Source organism: Zophobas morio, unplaced genomic scaffold, assembly GCF_036711695.1.
Source record: "Zophobas morio isolate AGI-343-1 ecotype UQ-CSIRO unplaced genomic scaffold, CSIRO_AGI_Zmor_V1 ptg000028l, whole genome shotgun sequence".
In the NCBI taxonomy this organism is placed as follows: domain Eukaryota; kingdom Metazoa; phylum Arthropoda; class Insecta; order Coleoptera; family Tenebrionidae; genus Zophobas; species Zophobas morio.
In genome coordinates, this window is record NW_026972133.1 from 4,824,137 (window position 1) to 4,849,805 (window position 25,669).

The 25,669-nt window shown below is 36.5% G+C and overlaps 3 protein-coding genes across 3 annotated transcripts in view; 1 reads left to right on the plus strand and 2 right to left on the minus strand.

The window, feature by feature from the left end:
- LOC135137154 (26S proteasome non-ATPase regulatory subunit 1) overlaps positions 1-25,669 on the minus strand; it is a 113,510-nt gene that overhangs the window by 57,288 nt on the left and 30,553 nt on the right. Inside the window, exon 9 of the mRNA XM_064066742.1 lies at positions 20,023-20,087. Coding sequence (XP_063922812.1) covers positions 20,023-20,087 — 65 coding nt within the window. The remainder of the gene's footprint in view (positions 1-20,022; positions 20,088-25,669) is intronic.
- Positions 9,352-10,484, plus strand: LOC135136881 (putative nuclease HARBI1). The gene is made up of 2 exons (XM_064066340.1): positions 9,352-9,551; positions 9,617-10,484. The coding sequence occupies exons 1-2, from the start codon at positions 9,352-9,354 to the stop codon at positions 10,482-10,484; spliced, it is 1,068 nt and encodes a 355-aa protein (XP_063922410.1).
- On the minus strand, positions 10,555-12,088 carry LOC135137112 (myb/SANT-like DNA-binding domain-containing protein 3). Its single transcript, XM_064066669.1, has 4 exons — positions 11,257-12,088; positions 10,994-11,089; positions 10,811-10,942; positions 10,555-10,754 (listed from the first exon to the last, which is right to left on the minus strand). The coding sequence occupies exons 1-4, from the start codon at positions 11,669-11,671 to the stop codon at positions 10,567-10,569; spliced, it is 831 nt and encodes a 276-aa protein (XP_063922739.1). The 5' UTR covers positions 11,672-12,088; the 3' UTR covers positions 10,555-10,566.

Below are 25,669 nucleotides of genomic sequence, written 5' to 3' on the forward strand. Positions count from 1 at the left end.
AATAAATCCAAAAAATATTAATGGAATGGTAAATCACAAGTATTGACTCATCGTATTCTGAACATTTTAGACAGGGTATTTATAAAATTAAAACTAATTCAGGGTAAGAATTTGGTCAACACGTAAATTTGCGGCCGGCGCTTCCGACGTAAAAACCCGATTTGAAATTAAAATTGCGCCAATAGTCGATCCAAGATCATCAGCGTCCCTTGTTCGGCGATCCGCCCCGACGTGATTAATCAATCCGGCTCCAATTCATAATAACACCATCATAATAATCATAAATAAATCATCCCCGAATATTCATCACCGGCACGAATTTAAGCGATCCATAATCAGGAGACGCCGCGCTGAAAAACTCGAATCGTACGTGCCTCAAAATCCCATTTCCGATAAAATTTCTTTTCCAAAAATCAACCCTTTGGTCCTTATTTTTGGCGGTCAGTGTACGCCGCCGCCGTATTGACCACCCTCGAGACGGTAATAAATGGCGTCGGAAGGTTTCTTCGGTGCAAGTCGGCCGTGCACAATGGACCGAGATGGGGTCACGTCAAATTTGTTAAAGTAATGAAGACGGATCGGCGTTCCGCTCCGTTTACGGCGGTGCACTCGCAAAGGTGGCGCCGAATCGCGTGCCGCGGACCGCGGCGCTCCGACCAATCGGGTGCGTCCACGCGTCGCGCCGGGAATGAAACAAATTCGCGATCAAAAATCCGGGATTAGCCCGGCGGCACATTATTTCGCTGCAGTGGCCCCAAATCCTCACGTACAAACAAACCGAGCAACAAGTCTCCGGTTTCCTTATATAGACGCGTCCGCAATAATTTAGTCCCCGAGCGAGTTCGTGCTTCTGACGGCTACGTACAAACCGTCCATAGAAGCTTTTCTTATTATTACATGCCTCGTCAGTTTCTTTCACTATTAACATCTTCCCCCGGACCTGGAACCGACGCGATTCACCCAACACGAGCAGATGTGTGGGTTTTCTCCGAGCGAGTGAATAGCGCTTCGAGCACCCTTTGGGTCGCCCATTGATTAAATACATATAGATAGACCCATGCTATTGTTTGGAGCGAACAGGCCAACAGCCGGCGAACAAGAGATGGCGCACCAACAGTCGGCCGTCAAACGCCGGCGAAAAGCTTGGACACCAATCGCGCGCGTAGATAACCCAAATCGCAGCAACAATACATTTAATAAAGCTACCACTCGACAGAGGGCGACGAAAACAATGTGTAAAAATCTCATAGTAAGCATTTATATAATTTGCAACGTTGCCAGATGAGCCTAGCACAACTTTGCCGTTATTTCTAGTCGATTAGATTTTATTTCGTTTAAAAGTTTCTGGTGAATAAATGGAATTATTATAATGAATAAACAATACAAACAAATTATTACTTGTTATTTTAAATACTTGTTAGTGTTGATGAAAACATAAATGGTAATTAAAGTTATTCTAAATACGGTCCGGTCCGGTAGCTCAAATTTTACAGTACGAGTGATATGTTTCAGGACGAGTAGGTAGCCGAGTCTTTAATTTCGAAACGAGTACTGCGAAAAGAGTTACCGGACGTATGTTGTTATGTATTTTATTTCATACTGTCAACATACTTTTTTATTCGATAAAATTATTATTATTTTGAGAAAAAATCCAAATCGAGTCACTTTTTCTGACATCGTTAGCAACCGCTCTTTGGTAAATGTTTTAATTTGTTTATTCGTACAAATCAGCATCATATGTTTAAACACATAGTACTTATAACACTTTACAGGACTTATTGTTTTGTATAATCCGACTCGATGGACGAATGTTTTGTGCAATCCGTCTCGAAGGACCAATGTTTGTGCAACTCGGCTCGTCCTACCAGTATTTTTTGTAATCTGGTTGATACGACAATGTGATACCGAATTGTACTTTGATATTGCTCCAAGGACCTTTGTTTTCTTGCGTGCGAGATAATAGACAGCGTTCGGTTTCGATGTTTACAGGACGGTTACAGAAGTACTAAATTTATAATTTACATTTGTATTTACAATAACAGGTAAAGCAGAAGAGACCCAAAAGGGTCAGTGGCCGCTTCCGGAAATGGAAGACTTGTCCTTTTTGGCTCAATTTTATCGGACTTGTCCGTTTTTTTTTATTTTACCGGAATAGTTCGATCCAGTAAAACGTCAAACTTGACATAGTGTGAAGTAAAATAAATAAATTTTATGATGTAAATACAATTAAGTATATCGATAATTCGCTACTAAAAATTTATTGAAATATAATTTGTGTTAAAAAAAAAAATTTGTGGTTTTATGGTTTATTAAATGTAATTAAAATAAATAATATCAAGAACTTGTATTATATATTAAAAACATTCATTGTAAATAAGAAAATTATGTAAATAAACCATAAAACCAAACAAAATTTTCCTGCGACCTCTATTCAAAATCCCAGTTTACCAATAGGAATTAAGGCGCAAAGATCTTTCACTGAATTTATTACCGATTTTTCAAGAAAAGTATGCTTATAAGCCTATAAGCGTCTAATGGGTTAAAACAACAAATAATAATCACAATTTATTTGTTTTATGTGTTCATTACAATAATCCCATTTATTTACCAGAAACTTCTAAATGAAATAATATCTGGTTGACGAGAAATATCCGCAAATTTGCGTTAGGCTCACCTGGTCATCTGGCAACGTTTTCGGTAGGTAGGTATCAATGGAATAATGCGATTAGGTATACTGACCGTTTTAAGGAGTACTCGTCCAATAGTGCGTAAACTAAAAGATTTGGTAAATTTTCTTGGAAGAGTTTGTTTCTTCAATGAAAATTTATGGTTTTTAACTCTTCGGCCGCTTGAAAGTCTCGCCATGTGAAAATAGATTATTTGATAACCTGTTTCGTAATAATTGTAAATACGAGCAAAAGCATATTTGCATATTCTAAACAACTGGCCATATCGATTCCAAACTTGTACAGATATGTTTTTTATAGTTTCTGTTTTCAATGAAATAAATTTTATTTGCAAAATACTTAATGTCTAACGATATATCACGCATACATACTACCCCATTTACTATATTTTCAATCTGTGCATTTTTCGCTTCATTCGTAGGAGCCAAGTAAGAAGTATCAGTGAGACCGGCGGTCTTTCAATAGCTCGTAAATGAAAAGATTTAGTAAAGTTTCCTAGAACAGTCTGTCTCTTCATAAAAAAATTTAGACATTTTTACTATGAAATATAGGTACAATACGCTATATTCCACTGTTTGTTTTCTTTGAGATACGACTAGTTCTTGTGCCGAAGTGAAACACCAAAAAGTCTAAAGTCCGGAAATCAGAGTGAATTTTAAAACACATAAAACGAGTTCTTTATTTATTTAAATATTGTCCTGTAACGTCCTGTGACGTGGAATGGAGTTTCTTAATGTACAAAAGTATGTTAGATAATAACCGAAAAATTTTCTTGATTAAAACTAAAGGAAACACAATTATTACTTGGAATAAAAATAAAGAATATCAAGAACTTGTGCTATGTATTAAAAATATTTAATTTCAAATAAGTAAATTATGTTAATAAACCATAAAACCACAAAAATCTTTTTTTAACACAAATTATATTTCAATAAATTTTCAGTAGCGAATTATCGATATACTTAATTGTATTTACGTCATAATAGTTATTTATTATACAAGCGGATAAAGTGAATGTTTAATGAGCGGTCAGTTTAAGGCGAGAGCGGCGTATGCCGCGAGCGCCTTAGACCGCGAGTTACACATTCATTTTAACCGCGAGTGTAATACAAAATTTTATTCAATTTTGACAACCCCAAGTCCCAAATTGTGAAAAAATTGGTGATTCAAAGTTCACATTCGAGAAACGTCAGAATTGACAGCGACCAAATAAAAGTTTTATATGCGTAGAATTTAGGTTACAATATCAGGTGTGTGTGTGTAGTATGTGACTCTGGCGACGGTGTTTGTTTATTTTAAACAAACTAAAATTATCGAAAAATTGCAAAATCATGCAAGATTCCAACGGCAAAACTTGCTCCCAAAAAAGAGCAAATCAGAAAGTGTATCAAAAGTTCCTTAGATGGAAAGAGCAGCAAGGCATTGGAGAAATTACAGAAATGGTAACCATGGTTTTAAAACAGCAAAATAAAAATTTTATTTCGCTAGCGGTTTAAAAATTTTATGGTGCTACCGGATAAACCAAAGCTTAAGTGGCCTACTGACGGCAAAATAAACGTTTGTTTACATGTCAAAATTGAATAAAATTTATTCGCTCATTAAACATTCACTTTAACCGCTTGTATAATAAATAACTATTATTTTACTTTATACTATGTCAAGTTTGACGTTTTACTGAATCGAACGATTCCGGTAAAATCAAAAAAACGGACAAGTCCGATAAAATTGAGCCAAAAAAGACAAGTGTTCCATTTCCGGAAGCGGCCACTGACCCTTTTGGGTCTCTTTTGCTTTACCTGTTATTGTAAATACAAATGTAAATTTAGTATTTCTGTAACCGTCCTGTATTAAACATCGAAACCGAACGCTGTCTATTATCTCGCACGCAAGAAAACAAAGGTCCTTGGAGCAATATCAAAGTACAATTCGGTATCACATTGTCGTATCAACCAGATTACAAAAAATACTGGTAGGACGAGCCGAGTTGCACAAACATTGGTCCTTCGAGACGGATTGCACAAAACATTCGTCCATCGAGTCGGATTATACAAAACAATAAGTCCTGTAAAGTGTTATAAGTACTATGTGTTTAAACATATGATGCTGATTTGCACGAATAAACAAATTAAAACATTTACCAAAGAGCGGTTGCTAACGATGTCAGAAAAAGTGACTCGATTTGGATTTTTTCTCAAAATAATAATAATTTTATCGAATAAAAAAGTATGTTGACAGTATGAAATAAAATACATAACAACATACGTCCGGTAACTCTTTTCGCAGTACTCGTTTCGAAATTAAAGACTCTGCTACCTACTCGTCCTGAAACATACCACTCGTACTGTAAAATTTGAGCTACCGGACCGGACCGTATTTAGAATAACTTTAATTACCATTTATGTTTTCATCAACACTAACAAGTATTTAAAATAACAAGTAATAATTTGATTGTATTGTTTATTCATTATAATAATTCCATTTATTCACCAGAAACTTTTAAACGAAATAAAATCTAATCGACTAGAAATAACGGCAAAGTTGTGCTAGGCTCATCTGGCAACGTTGCAAATTATATAAATGCTTACTATGAGATTTTTACACATTGTTTTCGTCGCCCTCTGTCGAGTGGTAACTTTATTAAATGTATTGTTGCTGTGATTTGGGTTATCTACGCGCGCGATTGGTGTCCAAGCTTTTCGCCGGCGTTTGACGGACGACTGTTGGTGCGCCATCTCTTGTTCGCCGGCCGTTGGCCTGTTCGCTCCAAACAATAGCATGGGTCTATCTATATGTATTTAATCAATGGGTCGCCGGACCAGAACGCAAATAAAACCCCCGAATGGAGCGTCGGTCCCGGCGTGCGCTTTTCCGCTGCAGTCCTGGGGCGAATTCAAACTCGTTCGGTTTTTCTCCGCCTTGTTTACCGAATCGACGGCCCCAACAAAAGAAAATATTTTCTCGGAAAATATATCCGGCCGGTTCGGCGTTTTCGAGTGGGTGACGTTTGTTGCCTTTATTTAAATTAACTTCAGCGCCGTGCTGCGCCGGCTTTGCGCCAAGATCCGCCAGCAATAATTCGCATTTGCGGTAACCGATATGGATCGCTGCGCCTCCAAATTAGACAACTATGTAAATAGATACTCGGCGTGATGAGAATTGATTTCGGGACGTGCACCGCTGGGCCGGTTTTGCATTCGCGCGATATTTATTTACTTTTGGTGGGGGGGTGTTGTGGCGGCATGTCGTGCGAAACTCGGCCCGGCAACAACAAAAACCGAAATTGAACAATTGGATCGTGTCGGAGGTGGCGGCTCGAGCCGTCAAACTTCGACTATCTGTTACGTCCAGCGGCTCAATCTACGGCACGATTAATTTGTTGGGTCGGTTAATTGATGGATGTTCGGTTCAACCGCTGTATATGCTACACGAAACGTGCGTGTCGGTTTTCGGAGCAATTCCTATTGAAATTAATTCCGAGTGAGGGCCAAGGACACGTTTCCCGGCGTCACCGGGCGATAAGGGAAATCCGTCCCGGACCGATCCCGGCTTATGTTCTTAGTTCGTGGCATCTCACCTATGCCCGACCTCTGTAACAACATCAGAAATTGATTCGATCGAGGCGTTACTCAAAAATTTACGACGTCTTTTCCGAGTCCAGCTATTTTTAGCTGGAATTAGCCGATTAGCTTGATTAGTGAAATAACCGAGGAGCGATAAACAGGATCAAAAGCACTCCACTATCGTATGCAAACGAGGGAATTGGGAGATTCGCCGACGTTCGCAAACACGCATTTATGTCATATTTTTCAATCAATGTCGGGGCAAATACGGATTGAATTTTTCATGGATTTGGAGCGGATTTACGAGCTACATTATCATAATTTTGTTGTTTTGTCACGGGCGAGGCTCATGGACCAACGGCACACAGGCGAAAAATTAACGGTTAGACGAAAATCGACCAAATCCTGCAACATTCAAATTAAAAATCGCAGCCTGCATCCCTGCTGGCTACCACAAAGAGTTATTTCGTTTGTTTCCAGTCGGCGCATAAATGAAAGGAATCTCGAAAATTTGTTTATGGAAATATCACAAAGTGGGTTACAAGCCGTTTGCACTCGAGTATGAAAATAAAGATAACATTCCTTCCATACTCCGGGTTTGTGCAGAAGGAAAAAATTAGCAAGACAAAGCCGCCTAGAATGTACATTCTCCGTCACGACGTTCTCGGGAATCGCGAGCTTCGCTCGCTCTCGTGTGTATAAAAATCATAACAATATAATTAAAACTGATAACTTATCTGTTATAACAAATCACGCCAGGCGACATCTGTTTCTCTAATTGCGCTAATCTAATAAAGCCGACGTTTAGATAGTACTTCCCCCGCTTTTTTTTTCTCATTAATTTCTGTAGCGGAGCATTTTAAAAAAAATTTGCCATGACGTCATCAACATTTTTGCAAGGACACGTATATCAGTGTGGATAGATGTAGTGTAATACTTAAAAAACAAAATTGTTCAAAAAAAAAAAAAATTTAAAAATTTTCTTAGAAAATGACTGTGCTTTCAAATCTTGCAAAAGTTAACGAAATTGTGGTCAATCGAGAATCAAAATTTATCTGCTTCCCCTTCCAAAAATTAGATCTCAAAATTTTACCAAATAAATTGAGCTTCAGTTTTACAAAATAATACGGACTTGTGGTTTATTAATTTGTTTTTATGATATACATCGGATTTTGGATTTTTAGAAAGGAATTCAAAATTAAAAAAATATTTTACTTACTCTCTAAGAAAAGAGAGTGGGTGGGCGGGGCTGCTATTTGCTAAGATAAAACTGATTTTAGCAGGTACTAGCCCCGCCCGCCCGCCCACCCTCTCTTTTCTTAGAGGATATCTCATCTGCCAAAATCAGTCTTATCCAAACAGGTATTAGCCCCGCCCACCCGCCCTCGCTTTTCTTAGAGGATATCTCATCTGCCAAAATCAGTCTTATCCAAACAGGTATTAGCCCCGCCCACCCGCCCTCGCTTTCCTTAGAGGATATCTCATCTGCCAAAATCAGTCTTATCCAAACAGGTATTAGCCCCGCCCACCCGCCCTCGCTTTTCTTAGAGGGTATCTCATTTGCCAAAATCAGTCTTATCCTATCTAGTAGCTGCTAAGATAAAACTGAATTTGGCAAATGACACACCCTCTAAGTAAAGAGAGGGTGGGTGGGTGGGGCTAGTACCTGTTAAGATAAAGCTGATTTTGGCAAATAACATCCCTCTAAGAAACGAGAGGGTGGGTGGGTGGGGCTAGTACTTGCTAAGAATGACTGATTTTTGCAGCTAACATACCCTGTAAGACAAAAGAGGGTGGGTGGGTGGGTGGGGCTAGTACCTGATAAGATAAGGCTGATTTTGGCAAATAACATACCTTCTAAGAAAAGTGGGTGGGTGGGGCTAGCAGATTTTAGCAAATGACGTATTCTCTAAGAAACTTAATTAAATTATTATAAGAAAATACACTAGAGGCTCCAAAGCACTTTCAAATTCTTTCCTAACTGTCTTTGTTAAAAATGTAAAACCTTCTTGGGGGTCCCAACTGTCCTTTTTAAAAATGTAACACCTTCAAAATTGTAAAATTAAAAAATCAAAATAAAAACGAATAAGTATAAGACGAAAACTTTGAAAAATCTGAAAATTGGAAATGAACAACTTGAAAAATTGGAAAAACGACAAATTGAAAAATGAAAAGATTAAAAACTGACAAAATTAAAAATGGAAAGAGTGCGAAATGTTGTAAAATCAAAATATTGAAAATTAAAGAAATTGGAAAATCGAACAACTGAGAAATCCAAAAACTTTTTGAATTAAATTATTAAAATTTAGAAAAATGTAGTAAACTTAGTATAAACAAAGGAAATGGAGAAACGAAGAATTATTATTAAAAAAGGGAAAAAACGGAAATAAAAAATTAGGGAAATGAAAAATAAAAATCAAGAACAAAACGAAACGAAAAACTGAAAAATCGAAAAATCAAGAAACGAAAAACTGACAAATTTGGAAGTCGAGAAATTGAAAAGTTGAAAATTTAAAGTCGAAAAAACGAAAAATTAGGAAATGTGGAAAAATTGAAAAATTAAATACACGAAAAAGCGAGAAATTACGATATCAAAAAATTGTAAAATCGAAGAAGGAAGGACGAATATTTTAGAGGGTATGTCACTTGCCAAAATCAGTCAGATATCAATTTTGGCAAATAAGATATGGTGTACGAAAACAGAGGGTGGGTGGGTGGGGCTAGCACCTGCTAAGGCAAGACTAATTTTGGCAAATGAGATATCTTGTAAGAAAACAGAGGGTGGGTGGGTGGGGCTAATACCTGTTAGAATAAGGCTGATTTTGGCAAATGAGATACCTTGTAAGAAAAGAGAGGGTGGGTGGGCGGGTCTAGTACCTGCTAAGATACAACGACGTCGTAAACACTTAGGGTGGGTTTTTCCATCTCTAGTTAACTTACGGTTTAACATAACTTACAGTTAACTAGGCCTGCAGTGTTTTTCCATTTTCGTTAACTAACGGTTTAAAGTTAACTACTAATTTCATTTAACCAGAACTCAAAGTATCAGTTAACTAGTAGTTTCATATTTTGACGTTTGATTTTATAAAACTGTCGTCAGTAAAATGATGGATTTCGTCGATATTAACGTTTATAGCGACGATGAAGAGGTGCCTGTACGAAAACAAAGAGTTTTAAGGGAACGTATAAACCATTTTGAAAAATGGGATAGAAAAGAATTCTTACAAAGATTTAGGTTATCTCCTCAAACAGTATTAAATATAGCGGATGAGATACAAGAAGACATTCACCACAAAACAAATAGGTTAGTCTTACTAGTAAATAATATATCTAAATTTCACATCAGTAAAATTTTTGTGATCACTTCAGAAACGCTGCATTGTCACCAACCGATCAATTGCTTCTAACACTGTCTTTTTATGCTACTGGCTCGTTCCTACGTGTTGCTGGAGACTTCATTGGAGTGCATAAATCGACAGCCTCAAAAACAGTGAAGAGAGTTAGCGAAGCATTGGCTTCTTTGAGACCTGTATGTATACGTATGCCTGAGACAAATGAAGAGATCTCAGAGTGTAAGGCAGGTTTTTACAGGATCGCTAGATTTCCTCTATGTATTGGGTCTATTGACTGTAGCCACGTGAAAATTATATCCCCCGGTGGTGAAAATGCAGAGATTTATAGAAATCGCAAGCAATATTTTTCGTTCAATGTTCAAACCGTTGCAGACTCCGATTTAAAAATAAGAGACATAGTTGCTCGTTGGCCAGGCTCTGCCCACGATGCCCACATTTTTAGAAGTTCCGCCATTGGCCACAAATTTGAAAACAAACACTACGGAAACTGTATAATAGTTGGCGACAGCGGATACCCGGTTAAACCGTATTTAATGACACCTTTGCGTCAAACCCGAAACTTACCGGAAAATTTATATAATGAATCCCTAATAAGAACCAGAAATGTGGTGGAAAGATCTTACGGAGTGTGGAAAAAAAGGTTTCCCGGTTTAGCCTTGGGACTCAGACTGAAAAAAGAAACTGTACAAGCTGTAATCGTGGCAACTGCAGTTTTACACAATATTGCTTGCGAAGAACGAGAAGATATCCCACAGATAAATGTTGAAGAAGTAGTAGCAATTGATCTTGTAAACAATAATCCTCCAGAAAATAATCCTCAACTAATAGAAAGACCAAACAATGTTAGGCAGAGATTAATTTTTGATTACTTTGCGAGATTGTAACAAAAAAAATTTGGACATAGTCTGATAATTATTTATTTGATAACATGATAACTTTCATAAGTTCACAAGAACGCAAAACAAACTAATTTTTTATTTCTGCGTTACGTAATTTTTTATCAAGCAGTAACTTTTTTTTTTGAAGAATTTCCATTTTCAATTTATGTTCCTCTTCAAAACATTCTTTTTGTATCCTTATGAATTCTAATTTGGCTTCCAATAGTTTTTCATTTGTATTTTTTTTGAAGGCCAACGATTTTTTGTTATTTTGTCCTGGAAACAAGAACTTCATTTGTATCTGTATTTATAAAAAAATAAATTATTAATACTTAAAGTCTGAAGTTTTTTATGTGGTGGATTTTTTAACATTTTGGAGCTGTATCCATTCCAGTTCTCAGTAGAATTATCCAGTACATTAATTGTGTCTAAATTATTTTGTTGATTTACAGCTTCTATTTCATCTATAAGAGTTATTAAAGTAATTTGCGAAAAAAGTTTAGAATTAGGATTACCTTCAGATTCAGTCAAATTGTATTTGTCACCAATAACTTGTATGTTTTGCGGTAACTCTTTTTCGTGGGTGCTGGGCACAGCGAGGCCACTTCCTCCTATGTCAAAAAATTAATACAAATACTTTAAGGTAGATAAATACGAAAATATAGACAAAATGGATGAAATTTATGGCGTTTGTAAAAATTCTAAAAAATGAGTTAAATTCTTATTAAAAAAAAATGAAGCAAAAATTTTTATAAGTATACATTAAAATATCTCGCACCTGGTAAAGAATTTGCAAAGTCTGCATCACTGTCGAAAGCGCTTGGCAGACCATCAATCTGTGCTCCTAGAATATCGTGGATTGTAGAATCCACATCGTCAATTTCTGTTAAATTTCCACTACCTCCACCAGTTTTAACAATCGTGGCCTTGTTCGTTGCAAACTTTCGTTTGCAACTTTTTTTTAAATTGGCGTACTTACATTTTAAAATTTGAACCCCTTTAAATTCCCCCCCAACAGTAGAATTGAATTCGTCTGCAATGGTACGCCAGGTGTTTGTCTTCTGTTCCCATGTTACCTGGCCGCTTTTTTTGCATTCAATTATATTTCTGTTTTTATGAACCAATTGGGTCAAAATCCTTTCCTCTTCTTTCGTAAAGTTAGAACACCGCTTTGTTTTCTCTGTGTTACTCATTTTTGTACAAAATAATCACACCAGAAGAATTTGAATGACATTTATCAGAATAAACAACAGATTTGTGAAACGTTGCCATAGATACCAAATATAAATCATAGTTAACTGTTAGTTTTCTAACCAAATTTACAAATTTGTTGGAAAAACGCATTCAAAATTAACTGCTAGTTAACTTGGAGTTAAAGTTAACTAAAAGTTACGAAACCAGAGGTTAACTAAATTTTGGAAAAACCCACCCTTAGCAATTTGGCGTTTCCGTGCTAGGCTACCGTGAATGAAAGAATGTCACGTAGACATTTGATTGATTTGAATGAGTTTATCGCCCCGAAACAGATGACTAAAATTATTCATAAGCCTCCATTGAACAAAATATTCTGAATGTTATTATTATAATTCTTACCTTATAATTATTTTATTGTTATAAAGACAAGCGTATTCTCACATTTTCCAGAAAATGGGGTGGCTCGTTCTTAATTTGATGAATAATAAATTGACTGATTCATTAATTTTTTTGAGTCACCTGTTTAAGCAAATCTAAAAAATACGAATGCAATGATTAAAAGTCTGTTCATATTTTGCACACAATTTATTCGAGAAAATATTGAGGTGCCGTAATCAATTTTTTGGGGTTTCGGGTAAAATCTCAATTCGGAGTCATAAACTACATGTGTAAGACTATGTTATTTGATACAATTTAAAATCTATTTTTGACCTTCTACATGATATACCTAGTATAAATACAAAATTTGAGAACAATCGGCCCAGTACTTTCAGAGATTATCTGTCTAATAAAAATCCGGGACGACAGACAGACGGAAACGTCCTTTTGGGGTCATGATAGGTCGAAAAAGTGCAAAAGTAGAAAGTCGGCCGACGGACTTGCTTACGCTCGGGAAGTAAAAACAACACAAATAAGCACTTGGACCGAATTAACTTCGTGTCCAGCTTATGTAACAACGGTTCATTAAAATGTAACCTGAGCCTCTGCGAATTTTTGCCTCCACACTCGAGTTAATACAGCCATAAAAGCCAAAACATGCTCCTCCGACAACCCAAACAGGCGAATCTAGTTTGTTTTATCTGAGTAGCGCCGACTTGTGATTTTATTGTTTATAAAAGCGCCGAGTTCCACACTCCCTTTAATAATACATCCAATTAGAGGAGCTCCCAGACTCCAGTCGAGCTCTTTAATAAAATCTTTGCGCTCTTGGGGTGCATCAGTTCGTCTGTATGCAAAAACTGCACGAAAATATCAATCGAGCCTTACCCTTTGAGTTTTCTGCGCACGCTGCCACTTTGTTCCGCCAGCTGTGTATAATTAACTTACAATCCATCTAGTCGCTAACTCGATTATCTTGATTATGCCGAGAAAAGGGCACCATATATGGCTTTTAATATAATAACATCTACGAGTTTACACCGTTGCACAAATCGAATCTGCGAGTTTGGCACAACTCCATCCATTGAACACTTCTTCAAATAAAACGATGATGTAAAGGCGCGCCACATTTTCTCAGAAGTTTAGTAAATATGGAACGTGAAATTGAATTCAACTTAAGAAAATACGCTGAATATGAGCTTCTTGTGTAAACAAGTTTTGCTGTGTGTAGAAGACTTCGACTTGAAAAGCACACACACAGAGAAAGGCCGTTCCAACCCCAAATAACATGCCTGGCAAACTTGCAACCCTATTTATATAACCGTCTACATAATCTCATTATAGTCGCGGGGTAACGTAACGCACGAAGAAAAGAAAGCGCGAACTAAATTACCTCCGCAACCCCGGCCAACAGGTCGCCGATTAATCATCCAATGGCCTTAGGCCCCCCTATCAATTAACTAAATGAAAGCTCAAAAGCCCGCCTCCAGACACGTAGCCGTCATCTGCACTCGAACGCGTCAAAAACGACCAAAAGACACTTGCATCCATCAACCGGCGGAAGTCGGCGCCCTAATGAATGGATGTAGATTGATGTCGCCACAGTAAATAATTTAATAAACGAAATGTTCCGATTCGATCAATTAACAGCGCCGATTTGACGCTCGACGAGCCGCTCTTTGACGGCGCGTTAGCGGTTCCCCACACCGGGGACGATGATTCGGTCCCATTTCACCACCTTTCGCTAAATTAACTCGATCGTCTGCGAGGTCTTACGAGGTCTTATCGCTCCCGGCCACGCTCACCTCTCATCGTTCGATCTAATTGGCTGCCCCCGAACCTGGAATACGAGCCAAGAGGCCGCGAATACGCCACAAATCAAACAAATTCGTAGGCGCATTCACTTTTGGGTAGGGAGTATTGTGGCGAGCAAAAACACGAATGGACGAAGTGCTAAACCACCGGACGGTTAATTTGTTAGCCCGATTTTTTTCATAACCGACTGTTGGTTACTCGGGTCCATGTTCACGTTTGGTAAACAAGCACAAAGTTCTCACGCCTCGTTACTGTATATAACGTCTTGGCTAAACAGACTGACTGAGTTTGAACAAGCTGTTTTGCAATGATTCATAAAAACGCGTCGCCCGTCTCCTTTATGTCCTGTTGCTTCCTGAATTTTAACGAAGTTAATCTAGATTTAAGCGCGAATTTCTTTTACTGCGATTTTATGGTCGTCCCATCGTCAACACCGCGATTTTTAAATACCGCTATTCTCGCGCTTCCGCCTAATCACGTTATTGCGTTCCGTACGCATACAGCAGGCGGCCGTCGCCCGCCCCCGGCGCCATTTGCATGACAATGGCGGCGTAATTACAATTGTTCGTCGGAAAAAAGCGCCACTTTCCTTTGTCGCGGCGCCGCCGCCCCGGAAAAAAACTAAAACTTGTTGAATCCGACATGCAGCTCGCGTCCCGATTTAACGCTGCAAACTCCAACAATGTTAATTAAACCTGAGCAGTCGCTCCCGTAATCAACGAGCGAGACGTGTCGGGCTCGCGTCGCTCGCGACGTTGAGAAACGATCCGTCAATAAAATGCAACAACGGGCTTGTTTAATTAAAGTTTTGGCGTGCGAGCGGAAAAGTGCCTCGTAAATCCCCCGGCCTGTACCGGGGAACGGTAATAATTGCTCAAGAAAATGCGGAGAAAAGTTTGCGGCGGGAATTTCGTTCGCCATACGAGCTAAAATGTAAAACTAACAAAAGGAAATTTCGCCGGCGTCCCGAGGAGACCGGACGGGAAAGCGAAACCGGAATCTTGAATTCAAATTTGAGGAAAAGTATTAATTGTTCTGGGAATCAAAAGATATGAATTTTACATAATCGGCGCGAAAAGGCGGCGCGGGGGTCGGGATCGGTTTAATTTATACTTTAAGGGGGATCGCTAGACGAGAGACAATTCTTTTGACGTATTAATTTTAATATTCGAGATAATTATTATATTATTCATACACAATTTAGACACTGTAGAGCAAACAAGGCTTATCAAGCCCGTCTATTAGTTTATTCGTCTAAATGTTTTATTAATACCGTTTTCAAATTACACCAAAATTGAAAAATCGAAAACTTAATAATTGAAAAATTGAAACATTTTAAATGAAAAAAATCGGTAAACCGAAAAATTGAAAAATCTATAAATCGAGAAATTGAACAATCTAAAAATTAAACAATTTACAAATCGAAGAATTGGAAAACCAAAAAATCTAAACCGAGAACTTGAAAAATCGAACAATCGAGAAATCAAAACATCAAGGAAAACAATAAAATTAACGGAAAATCTAGAACTTAAAAATCGAAAAATTAAAATACCTATCGAAAGATTGAAAAACCGAGAAATCGAAACATCAAAAAATGGAAAAATGGAAGAACCGAAACATTGCAAAACCTCAGAACTGAAATATTGAAAAACTGAAAAATGGAAGGAAAATTGAAAAATCGAAAAAGTGAAAAAATTCAAAACTGAAATCTTGAAAAACTGAAAAATGGAAAGAAAATTGAAGAACCGGAAAAGTGAAAAAATCCAAAACTGAAACACTGAAAAATCCAGAAATCGAAAAATTGAAAAATCACAATTGAAGAAAGAATTGAAAAATCAAGAAATAGAGAAATGGGAAAATCAAAAAATCAGTTAATCGAAAAATTGAAAAATCGAAAAATTTAGAAACGTCAAAAATTGAAAACTGAAAAATAAAAAAATTTAAAAATCGTAAAACTGAAATATCGTAAAGTTAATAAATTGAAAAACTGACAATTTTTGAAAAAAAAATCGTATCAAAAACTAAAAATTCAAAAAATCGAGAAATTGAACAATCAAAAAATCAAAACATTGAAATCCCAGTAAGTTGATAAATTTGGAAAATTTAAAAAACAAAAATTTTAAAAATCCAAGACTTGAACAACAAAAAAAATCTGAGCCTGAAAACTCAGAAAATTGAATGATCGAGAACAAAAAATCTAAAATTTAAAAATTCGACAAATTGAAAAGTCATGGAACTGAAAAATCGAAAAGTCGAGATAGTGAGAAATCTAAAAACCTAAAACTTTAAAAACTGAAAAATTAAATAAAATATCGAAAAATTTAAAAACCGAGGAAACACAATATCAAAAATTTGAAAAATTGAAGAAACGAAATATTGCAAAATTCCAAAACTGAAATATTGAAAAACCTAAAAATGGGAGGAAAATTAAAGAATCGAAACAGTGAAAAAATCCCAAACTGAAACATTGAAAAATTGAGAAATGGAAAAATGGGTCTAAAGAGTTTAGACAGTACTTCCCTCGCTATTGGAAACGTGACGACTGCATGCCTATTATGTTTTTTTTCACATTATATTTCAAAGCATTCGGTTTTGTAGTTCCTGATTAAATCAATAAAATAAATTTGCGCCTTCATTAAATTTTTTGAGTCACCTTGTATATCCGAATCCAAAAAATATGAATGGAATGATAAATTACAAGAAGAGACTCATTATATTTTGTAAACTTTAAATAGGATTATACGGCAAACTTTTGAGCTGACGTCATCAATTTTTTGGAGGGGATAAGCAAATATATTTTGACTAAAAATTTATTATGCTCTTTATAACCTTAAAACATTTGCAAGATTTCAAAGCATTGGGTTCTGTAGTTCCTGATTAAATCAATAAAATAAATTTACGCATTCATTAATTTTTGGGGTCATCCTGTATATGCAAATCCAAAAAACATGAATGGAATGATAAATCACAAGAAGAGACTCATCATATTTTATACAATTTAGATAGGATTTATTCAGCAAAATTTTGGTTTAATAACAAAAAAATATTGTTCGTCTATAAAACAAGCTCGTCTTAGACAAAGTATTCATAAAAAAATATGTCGTAAAAAAATGTATGTATGCCGGTTCCGACTGCGATTATGGTTTAAATATTTTTTAGAAAATCCTGTCATGGATGTAGAAACATTTGTGACAGCCAAAGAGGTTTTTTTGAGAAAATTATCTTTGAATTTAGACCAAATTGAAATAGACACTAGGCAACAGGCACATTTGGGCAAAAGAGAGAAATTAGGGTTACGGCTTCAAATTTTGGACGTATTTACAAACTTAGACCGACTACAGCAATAGCTAAAACTGTGGAGTCTTTGTTGTACAGTGCATTTAGAGGTAACAGTCATACATACTATGGACAGCAAAGTGAGGAAAAAGCTGTCAAGTATTTTGAAATAAATAAAAATATAAAAACTGAACGGTGTGGCTTGTTTATTTCAAAACAATTTCCTTACTTGGCTGCTAGTCCAGACAGGGTTCTAGAGGACAGGAGGGCATTAGTCGAAATTAAATGCCCTTCAAAATCGCAAGATTTGTCTCCCGAAGAAGCGGTTAGAAAAAAAATAGTCAAATTTTGTACATTGACAGACAGAGAATTGAAACTAAAAAAATAATCATGATTACTACTTTCAAGTCCAGGGACAAATGCTTGTTACGGGTATTTCACAAGTTTATTTTGTTGTATGGACACCCAATGGAATAAATATAGAAAAAATTTATAAAGACGAAGAAATATATGTAAAAAGATGGCAGATAAACTTGGCAGATTTTGATTTGGCGCTTTATTGCCCGAAATAATTGATTCAAGAAGAAAGAGGAACCTGCCTTTGCAAGATTTTTTTAAAATAAATACAATTTGTTTCTATTTTTTTATGTACTTTAATAATCTATTAGTACATTTTTCATCACCAAGACTTGCATATTTTTATTATAAATATATTTTGAAAATGATCTCTCGACAAATGAAAACATACGAGCACTTTTTTCGAGTAAACATTGAAGGGAGAAGTTACTGGGCGTAGGGCTTTTTTAAAACACCTCCTTTCTGGGATATGTAGTAGATACACTTAGCTGCTTATACGTGTTAAACAAAAGCTGTATTTTATATATTTTTTATTATTATTATAAATATGTTTATTAGTTTTATTAATTAAGAAAGCAAAATATATATTAACAATAATATTACAACGAATCTTTAGTAATCATGTGTGTTGAATTCAGGATCCTGAGTGGAGTAAAAATATTGTAGTTCCCCAGTTTTAATTCGGTTTTATGATAGTACCTCATTGCGTAAAAGTTAATTTCCTTAACAATAGATTACTACGGCCGGTCCTGGCGGCTTGTTATAAAACTGAGTTCCTTGCCATAAATTAGAAAAATCAGCTGAGAACTCTAACAATCGGCTTATGGTCAAGCAGGTGATAAGATTACCTGGAAAGTCGCTTCCGTAAATTTTAGTGGCGCTCCTATCGGCAAAGTACTGAACTAACTGCTCAAATTCTGTCGAATTGATACCCATTTTTTTCAATAATTGTTAGTTTTTGTTAAAAACTCTGCTAACCAATAGATCATTAATTTTCGTCTGATATTCCTGTTAAAATTATTCGACGTATTTTGCATTAATTTGTGGTATTTTTTTATTTTAATGAACACATTATTATTTAAACAAATTGTACCACTAACAAACATTTAATGACTCTGCGCCCTGTAAAAAGTGATGTTTTATCCATGTGCGAATTTTCAAGCGATTCTATGATGGTTATGACTCACAAAACTTGAAAAGAAAACATACAATGGTGCTTTTTTTACGATATTTCTCAGCCATATTTTTTTAGTTGATTCAACTGGTCTCTGCGCTCTAGAATATGAAAAAAGCTGCAGTTTGATGTATGATACATCTATATTAATATAATTTTTTCATACAAAAAAACAAAAAAATGTTATACTTCGTCTAGCGATTCCCCTTAAGGAGCGGGATTATGGCTGGGGGTATTGGATGTGACACTGTAATTCGGCGGCACGCTGAGGAGCGCGGAAGTCGGCTTTTAGCGGTGTAAATAAGTGGCGATATTAATGCCGAAGTCGTGTAAACGCTAATGCTCGGTGTGAAATTCCGGGAAAGCATTTGCATACATGATTTTCTATGGAAAATTAAAAGTTACACTCAAACATTAACCAGGACTTCGTTCTGTCGTTGCTTCACGACATCACGTAATTACAAAGAGAGCAAAGACAGAACACCACAGCCGACTGGAAAAATCGTGTAGTCGTGAGAGCACAAATTACAAAGCAGCTACTCCAGACCGTAGCTCAAGGGCAACATAAAATTGATAGAAAAGGGAACAGAAGAGTTGAAATGTTTCCAGCTTTTTTTTCGTTCATGTAGAACGCCAAGTGCAGCAAGCTGAAACACAAGCACAAACTCGGCAATAAGAAATCAAGTCGAGGGGAAACTCTTCGCTTCATTATCGCGCGATTTGCTGATCCTCGATGCAAGTTGCTGAAATCGACCAATTAAAATTTTAACGACGTTTGAACAGGACGAAAAGCGGCCACCACAGCCGAAAGTGCGCAATTGAACTGGATTAAATATTAAACCGGCAGACGAAAGGTCGAACCGATTACGTGCACATCACTTCCCACGACGCCCCAAAAATCGACCGACTAATTCGGACCCTAGGAGTCGCCGTACGTGTCATCGAGTAACCCCGACGATAAAAATTCTCTCCGCATTGATTTCGCCGAAAAAACAATACGTCGCATGTTTGATTTGCTTAAGTTATAAGTTTTTCCGCTCCCCTAATGGCCGAATAAATACAGAAAGAACCCTCTTCGCGGTAACGACGTCTCGAGCCGGTCCTCGCGGGACACTCGTCGATGCTTCCTCCGGGCGGGTATTATTCTAGACGAAAGAACACGTAACTTTTCCGACGTAAGCCAATTCGGACTGGCATTAATTTGTATAAACGTCGTTTAATGGGTTAACGCGATCGGTTAAAAGGAACTTTTCTCCAATCGATCGAGCCCGACTTTCCCGGATGGGCTTTCTTTCTGGTCGGGCGTAATCACGTTACCTTATGGATATGCAAACAATGGAAATCGCTTACCTGAACAGAAGGAATCCGAGGGCGGTGACGGCGGCGCGTCGGACGTCGTCGTTCACGTCGGACACCTGCGATTAAAATTTTAATTAAAAATCGACCCAATTTTTCGCACACATCAAAGATGATTTATGGCGAGGTATCGACGCTAAACGCCGATTCTAAAGCGCTCTCGCCATTTTTTTTTTTTTGGTTCAATACAACGCACAATGCTTTCTTAATGATCGACGTGTTTACGGGGGCTATTTTTACTACAAACATGTCAATTTGCGCCCGTCATGCTTGACGATTAAAGCTCGTCGATGCATTACATTCAAAAGCACGAAAAACACCCGGATCGGGCGCAAATTCGAGCTCCCGGACCTTCACACAACCATTGATTAAATACATATAGATAGACCCATGCTATTGTTTGGAGCGAACAGGCCAACGGCCGGCGAACAAGAGATGGCGCACCAACAGTCGGCCGTCAAACGCCGGCGAAAAGCTTGGACACCAATCGCGCGCGTAGATAACCCAAATCGCAGCAACAATACATTTAATAAAGCTACCACTCGACAGAGGGCGACGAAAACAATGTGTAAAAATCTCATAGTAACCATTTATATAATTTGCAACGTTGCCAGATGAGCCTAGCACAACTTTGCCGTTATTTCTAGTCGATTAGATTTTATTTCGTTTAAAAGTTTCTGGTGAATAAATGGAATTATTATAATGAATAAACAATACAAACAAATTATTACTTGTTATTTTAAATATTTGTTAGTGTTGATGAAAACATAAATGGTAATTAAAGTTATTCTAAATACGGTCCGGTCCGGTAGCTCAAATTTTACAGTACGAGTAATATGTTTCAGGACGAGTAGGTAGCCGAGTCTTTAATTTCGAAACGAGTACTGCGAAAAGAGTTACCGGACGTATGTTGTTATGTATTTTATTTCATACTGTCAACATACTTTTTTATTCGATAATATTATTATTATTTTGAGAAAAAATCCAAATCGAGTCACTTTTTCTGACATCGTTAGCAACCGCTCTTTGGTAAATGTTTTAATTTGTTTATTCGTTCAAATCAGCATCATATGTTTAAACACATAGTACTTATAACACTTTACAGGACTTATTGTTTTGTATAATCCGACTCGATGGACGAATGTTTTGTGCAATCCGTCTCGAAGGACCAATGTTTGTGCAACTCGGCTCGTCCTACCAGTATTTTTTGTAATCTGGTTGATACGACAATGTGATACCGAATTGTACTTTGATATTGCTCCAAGGACCTTTGTTTTCTTGCGTGCGAGATAATAGACAGCGTTCGGTTTCGATGTTTAATACAGGACGGTTACAGAAGTACTAAATTTACATTTGTATTTACAATAACAGGTAAAGCAAAAGAGACCCAAAAGGGTCAGTGGCCGCTTCCGGAAATGGAAGACTTGTCCTTTTTGGCCACGGAGGTAGAAGAGTGTCTCTTCTACCTCCGTGTTTTTGGCTCAATTTTATCGGACTTGTCCGTTTTTTTGATTTTACCGGAATAGTTCGATCCAGTAAAACGTCAAACTTGACATAGTATGAAGTAAAATAAATAAATTTTATGATGTAAATACAATTAAGTGTATCGATAATAATTCGCTACTGAAAATTTATTGAAATATAATTTGTGTTAAAAAAAGATTTTTGTGGTTTTATGGTTTATTAAATGTAATTAAAATAAATAATATCAAGAACTTGTATTATATATCAAAAACATTCATTGTAAATAAGAAAATTATGTAAATAAACCATAAAACCATACAAAATTTTCCTGCGACCTCTATTCAAAATCCCAGTTTACCAATAGGAATTAAGGCACAAAGATGTTTCACTGAAGAAGAAAAGTATGCTTATAAGCCTATAAGCGTCTAATGGGTTAAAACAACAAATAATAATCACAATTTATTTGTTTTATATGTTCATTACAATAATCCCATTTATTTACCAGAAACTTCTAAATGAAATAATATCTGGTTGACGAGAAATATCCGCAAATTTGTGTTAGGCTCATCTGGCAACGTTTTCGGTAGGTAGGTATCAATGGAATAATGCGATTAGGTATACTGACCGTTTTAAGGAGTGCTCGTCCAATAGTGCGTAAACTAAAAGATTTGGTAATTTTCTTGGAAGAGTTTGTTTCTTCAATGAAAATTTATGGTTTTTAATTCTTCGGCCGCTTGAAAGTCTCGCCATGTGAAAATAGATTATTTGATAACCTGTTTCGTAATAATTGTAAATACGAACAAAAGCATATTTGCATATTCTAAACAACTGGCCATATCGATTCCAAACTTGTACAGATATGTTTTTTATTGTTTCTGTTTTCAATGAAATAAATTTTATTTGCAAAATACCTAATGTCTAACGACATATCACGCATACATACTACCCCATTTACTATATTTTCAATCTGTGCATTTTTCGCTTCATTCGTAGGAGCCAAGTAAGAAGTATCAGTGAGACCGGCGGACTTTCAATAGCTCGTAAATGAAAAGATTTAGTAAAGTTTCCTAGAACAGTCTGTCTCTTCATAAAAAAATTTAGACATTTTTACTATGAAATATAGGTACAATACGGTATATTCCACTGTTTGTTTTCTTTGAGATACGACTAGTTCTTGTGCCGAAGTGAAACACCAAAAAGTCTAAAGTCCGGAAATCAGAGTGAATTTTAAAACACATAAAACGACTTCTTTATTTATTTAAATATTGTCCTGTAACGTCCTGTGACGTGGAATGGAGTTTCTTAATGTACAAAAGTATGTTAGATAATAACCGAAAAATTTTCTTGATTAAAACTAAAGGAAACACAATTATTACTTGGAATAAAAATAAAGAATATCAAGAACTTGTGCTATGTATTAAAAATATTTAATTTCAAATAAGTAAATTATGTTAATAAACCATAAAACCACAAAAATCTTTTTTTAACACAAATTATATTTCAATAAATTTTCAGTAGCGAATTATCGATATACTCAATTGTATTTACATCATAATAGTTATTTATTATACAAGCGGTTAAAGTGAATGTTTAATGAGCGGCCAGTTTAAGGCGAGAGCGGCGTATGCCGCGAGCGCCTTAAGACCACGAGTTACACATTCATTTTAATCGCGAGTGTAATACAAACTTTTATTCAATTTTGACAACCCCAAGTCCCAAATTGTGAAAAAATTGGTGATTCAAAGTTCACATTCGAGAAACGTCAGAATTGACAGCGACCAAATAAAAGTTTTATATGCGTAGAATTTAGGTTACAATATCAGGTGTGTGTGTGTAGTATGTGACTCTGGCGACGGTGTTTGTTTATTTTAAGCAAACTAAAATTATCGAAAAATTGCAAAATCATGCAAGATTCCAACGGCAAAACTTGCTCCCAAAAAAGAGCAAATCAGAAAGTGTATCAAAAGTTCCTTAGATGGAAAGAGCAGCAAGGCATTGGAGAAATTACAGAAATGGTAACCATGGTTTTAAAACAGCAAAATAAAAATTTTATTTCGCTAGCGGTTTAAAAATTTTATGGTGCTACCGGATAAACCAAAGCTTTAGTGGCCTACTGACGGCAAAATAAACGTTTGTTTACATGTCAAAATTGAATAAAATTTATTTATTTTACTTTATACTATGTCAAGTTTGACGTTTTTCTGGATCGAACGATTCCGGTAAAATCAAAAAAACGGACAAGTCCGATAAAATTGAGCCAAAAAGGACAAGTGTTCCATTTCCGGAAGCGGCCACTGACCCTTTTGGGTCTCTTTTGCTTTACCTGTTATTGTAAATACAAATGTAAATTTAGTATTTCTGTAACCGTCCTGTATTAAACATCGAAACCGAACGCTGTCTATTATCTCGCACGCAAGAAAACAAAGGTCCTTGGAGCAATATCAAAGTACAGTTCGGTATCACATTGTCGTATCAACCAGATTACAAAAAATACTGGTAGGACGAGCCGAGTTGCACAAACATTGGTCCTTCGAGACGGATTGCACAAAACATTCGTCCATCGAGTCGGATTATACAAAACAATAAGTCCTGTAAAGTGTTATAAGTACTATGTGTTTAAACATATGATGCTGATTTGCACGAATAAACAAATTAAAACATTTACCAAAGAGCGGTTGCTAACGATGTCAGAAAAAGTGACTCGATTTGGATTTTTTCTCAAAATAATAATAATATTATCGAATAAAAAAGTATGTTGACAGTATGAAATAAAATACATAACAACATACGTCCGGTAACTCTTTTCGCAGTACTCGTTTCGAAATTAAAGACTCGGCTACCTACTCGTCCTGAAACATATCACTCGTACTGTAAAATTTGAGCTACCGGACCGGACCGTATTTAGAATAACTTTAATTACCATTTATGTTTTCATCAACACTAACAAGTATTTAAAATAACAAGTAATAATTTGTTTGTATTGTTTATTCATTATAATAATTCCATTTATTCACCAGAAACTTTTAAACGAAATAAAATCTAATCGACTAGAAATAACGGCAAAGTTGTGCTAGGCTCATCTGGCAACGTTGCAAATTATATAAATGGTTACTATGAGATTTTTACACATTGTTTTCGTCGCCCTCTGTCGAGTGGTAGCTTTATTAAATGTATTGTTGCTGCGATTTGGGTTATCTACGCGCGCGATTGGTGTCCAAGCTTTTCGCCGGCGTTTGACGGCCGACTGTTGGTGCGCCATCTCTTGTTCGCCGGCCGTTGGCCTGTTCGCTCCAAACAATAGCATGGGTCTATCTATATGTATTTAATCAATGACACAACGTTACATGGATTTTTTAAAATGTGGCCAAATCCGAGCCGCTTTGATCTCGCGTTCTTAAAAACCCCACAGTCCACTTTGAGACGAATATAGAAAAAATATGTCTCGATCACCTGCCGCCCTACCGCGACGTCACAAATTCGCCACGTACGCACTCCCCCAGCTTCCTCCCACCTTACATGCACACTCCACAGTCCGGAAACGTACATTTTAAACATTCATCGGCGTTCTCGCCATATTTAATTTAGCTCGAATGAACGATGTGACATCCGCATCAATATTTGAGCACATTTTACCCGAAAAAAAAATTATGGATTTGAACCCATCGCGTCGTCTATTTCTAAAGCGACGTTTATTTTTCGTTGGGTACCTGCCGAAAACTCTTTATTGCGTTTTCAAAATAATCACATTTTATTAAAGCGTAATGAGCTCCCACGTGAAAAATCCTCCCACGTGCCAGCTCGGCGAAAAAAGCTCCCGACAAATCTCGAGGTTTAAAGCGACGCTCGTTTCACCCCAACGTGGAGCTTAAAGCGGCATTTAAGCATCAAATATTTTTCAGGACTAATCTAGCGGGTTGCAAGAACTGAAAAATGGTCGTGTGGGGAAAATAATGATTAAAATTTTACGCCGAATTTAATAAACAGTCGCTTCTTTCATGTACCGAAACTATTTCTAGTCCGATCGCGAAGGAACGGATTATTTTTGGACCCATAATTCTTTCTTTAAAAGTAAATGTTTTATCTATTGTAAAGTCTGGACACCACGGAACCATTCGTTACGCTCAGGAAAAACTTTCGTGCATAAAAAACTTCTGAATATTCCCACTCTGGCAGTTCC